A 3,714-nucleotide genomic window follows, 5' to 3' on the forward strand; every position below is an offset into this window, starting at 1 on the left:
GGGCAAGAGCGCGCCTCGACGAAGCCTGTGTTATGCGCGTGTTCCTTGTCTACGCAAACTCTCGCATGCGTTCTGACGGCGCCTCGGTAAGGTCCAATGCAAACACGCCAGGCGTCTCAACACGCTCGCTTGCCCGCGAGGTGTTCACATCTTGAAGGACGCTCAGCAGCGTTTAAATGGACATTAGACCGCCTCAATATCTCAAGTTGGCCCATCTCCAAATTTAAGTAGACCCACCCCCAGATTTCAAGTTAGCCAAACACTAGATTTCGGTTGTGCCAACCCCAATTTTCAAATGGGCCCAACCTAAAATATAAGTTGGGCCACCCCCAGCAACAGATGTACACTTGGTCCATCCACCCAACCCCATCCGCCGACCCCCTAATTTTAGTTGACCGAGCCCCAAAGTTCAATTGGCCCACCCCTACTATAAGCTTCCCCATGCATTTTCTAAGGAGCCATACGGATATTTATGGGTATTCTCTTGCTTTATTTTTGCGCTTTAAAGTGTTCCATATCGCTTAAAAGGTACCAATCATCTACATTTACCTTAACATAACGATCAATTTTCTGCAAAATACGCGTTTTTGTGCAGATGCAAGGCATTAAACTTTTCGCGTGACAAGTCTGGGAAGCTCGCCAATGAAACGCTTACGCATTAAAACAAACTGAAATTTTCAACTTTTGGGCGACGTCTTGCTCCCTTGCCATCGCCCCTGAACCCTAACCCTGTTTAGCTTCCAGCTGTTTAATGAAGACGAAAGGAGAGAGAAAGCCGCGCATCGGCACGGTAACTACCTCTCACTCCTCTGATACTTGAAGGATTCCAAAAAAATTTTCCAGCAGGAAATTCGCCAGCCTACACCCTTTAATAGCAAGGTCATTATGTGCCTAGTTAGAAAAGTGTTTCACTTTATTTGTGCACAGCAGATTTGATGCCTAGGTCTCAAATCTGCTGTGCACGAATAAAGTTTATACCTCCTCCTCCTCCTCCTCCTCCTCTAAACTGTACTATATTCACCCATTACTTATTTAAATTCGGGACTTTGTGTGCCACAACCATGCAATGATCACATTATGTGGCACGCTGTCTGTAGTGCGGGACTCCGGATTAATTTCGATCACCTCGGGTTTTTAGCGTGCATCCAATGCACAATACACAAGCGTTCTTGTAGTCTGCCCCCATAGACTCGCTAACCTGAGCCAGGCTGCGGGCGCTGATGAGCAACGCCACTCGCGGGAGTAGATGAAAAAGTCACCAGCGCGCCAGGTGGCGTCGCGTGATCCGTACAGCGGTCGATTTAGGCACCACTGGCCTCCTTGAAGCCCTTGGGTTCAGCGGGAGCAGTGATGAAGCAAAAATGTCCGCATTAGGCATTAGTAAGAGGCGATTGGAGGATTGGTGGAAGAAAAGTAGGGAAAGGACAAGAGACGGAGACGTACCAAAGCACAGTTCGCAATATATGAGATCAGAAAATTTGGGCGTGGTAGTTCATAGTGGTTTTTTTTTTTCATTGATTAACCTAGGTAGGCCATTAGGCAGTATAATAGCAAGAGCTTGGTGGCGCAACCCACTGCCCCGTTCCAAAGGGGACGCTCATAACATCCATCCGTCCATCCAGTAGGAGGGGCTGCAAGACTGTGTCTCCCATGCATTTGCTCGCACAAGCCTGCCGTTCAGTGCCACAACAGCCACGAAAATATGACCGAAAGGCTGACACCTGCCCGTGAAACCGCATATTTGAGGGCAGGTATAGTGCAGGAAAAGGAGGAGAAAAAAAATTGGAGGACGCTTAAGCTTCGTCTTCAAGAGTGGAACGCGACAGCGTTCCCGTCGACCCGCCAAGGGGTGTAAGACAATGGGCTACGGCGCAGCGACTACGCGCCCCGCGTCGGACGCGGTGAGCGTCGAGCAACGCGGCGTTCGGCGCGACAACGAAATGTGCGCCTGAGCAAGCGACGCACGCCTGAGCCTTAGAAACAGCTCGTTTCTAAGGCAACACCGCGTTCACTAGAGGCGTTTTTGTACCGCTTTGAAGCATCGAACTCGTGGCTCAGTGATTCCACTTCCGGGCACCGCAGTGAACGGACGTGTTATCATGTGCTCCGACGGAGCGGCGTTGGCGGCCGCGAACGGCCGCGGTAACAGGAATGCTGTTTTTGAAGACGAGGATTATCAGGTGATTTTGCCGCACTTGCCTACCGGTCGAATCGTCCTTAATACTGTTTTTTTACACGCGGACGTCCGTGGAAGACCGTACAAGGTTGAGGATTTCCGTGACGCTCTGGTTCGTCTGGAACTGCTCCCCGAAGTAGTTGCTTTGGGGGCGTATCAGATGAATCACGTGTGGGCGGTCATGATGAAGACTACTGAAGCCACAAAGAAACTGCTTGCTATCCGAAGCATCATTGTCAAAGAACGCCGCTGTATTGTCGTTGACCCCACCAATCAAGGCGTGCGCTTGAAGTTACACTGCATGCTGCCAAACGTGTCAGATGAAGACATCAGACAAGCTCTTACCCCATACGGAACGGTTACGGACGCGGCGAAAGAACGGTGGCGTGTTCAAGGGATTTTGGACAAGGGCTCAACGACGCGGTCGGTGACCCTGCAGCTTAAGGCAGGTACTACAGTCGACGATATTCCGCACCAGCTACGCATAGCAGGGGAGCTCGTCCTTGCCGTCATTCCGGGCCGCGCCCCTCTTTGCCTGCGGTGCCATACAACCGGTCATATTCGCCGGGACTGTCGAGTTCCACGCTGCGAGGTCTGCCGCCGCTTCGGCCATGAACGATCTCAGTGCGTCAAGACATACGCCGTCGTCGCAGGACCAGCGAGAAGAGAAGAGGTATCTGAACACCTCATGGATGAGGCTGAAGTTGAAGATATTTCTCCGGTTAAGAGCGACAAGGTTGGCAACGCGGTCACACAGAAGCAGACTCTCCACCCCAAAAACTTGTGCCCAGACAAGAAAACCAACGACGAGGCTGATACTCGGAAAGAGACTGAAAACGGGGCGCCTGAAAATGAGAGTTTCGCTCCTGAACAGAGTGAAGTCCCCTCGATGTCGTCGCCTGCCACTACGTGTGCGGAGGCGTCTGCTACGACTGACGTCGACATGTCAGCAGCCACTAGCATGCCTACCAAGCGGGCACACGAGGAAACGATTGGCGTAACCGGGACCTCTGGAGCAACGACATGCAGCGGACCACCTACAAAGGCGGCTCAGCTGCGACGTACGCCTTTCAAGCCGAGGCCCAACGTCCAGGTCGAGCGGAGACCCGAGACGGGGCCGCCCCCGTAGCGGCTTCGTTTCGGGTAGTGCAACCTAGATATAGCCACTACGTGTGATACCGCCAGCTTGACTGGCGGAGCCATGTACTGCAGAATGGAGGACACCACTTTATGCATAGTGCATGGGTCGCTCAAGGTAAGCGCTATGCGACCCGATTGTTCTTGCTCATAATGGAGGCCGCAATTAACACCGCGATTCGTATTGCCACGCTAAATGTCCGAGGACTAAGCACGAGGCGGCGGCAATGTCAATTGAGTCGTATCTTTCTGGAAAACGATCTCGACATAATCGCAGTTCAGGAAACCAAGATAGCGAGTCAAGAGCAAACGGATCGCATGGTGCAACAATTCGTTCCCCGTTACAATGTATGCGTCTGTCATGCGGCCGGCACATCGGGGGGCTGCGCTATTTTTTTGCG

At 52.2% G+C, this 3,714-nt stretch overlaps 1 protein-coding gene across 1 annotated transcript; it reads left to right on the forward strand.

Moving 5' to 3' along the window:
- Nucleotides 1-1,965: 1,965 nt before the first annotated feature.
- On the forward strand, nucleotides 1,966-3,305 carry LOC142591445 (uncharacterized). Its single transcript, XM_075703774.1, has one exon. It carries the CDS (start codon nucleotides 2,100-2,102, stop codon nucleotides 3,303-3,305), a length of 1,206 nt encoding a protein of 401 aa, XP_075559889.1. The 5' UTR covers nucleotides 1,966-2,099.
- The last annotated feature ends 409 nt before the right edge of the window (nucleotides 3,306-3,714 follow it).

This window comes from Dermacentor variabilis, chromosome 8 (genome assembly GCF_050947875.1).
Source record: "Dermacentor variabilis isolate Ectoservices chromosome 8, ASM5094787v1, whole genome shotgun sequence".
Taxonomy (NCBI): Eukaryota; Metazoa; Arthropoda; class Arachnida; order Ixodida; family Ixodidae; genus Dermacentor; species Dermacentor variabilis.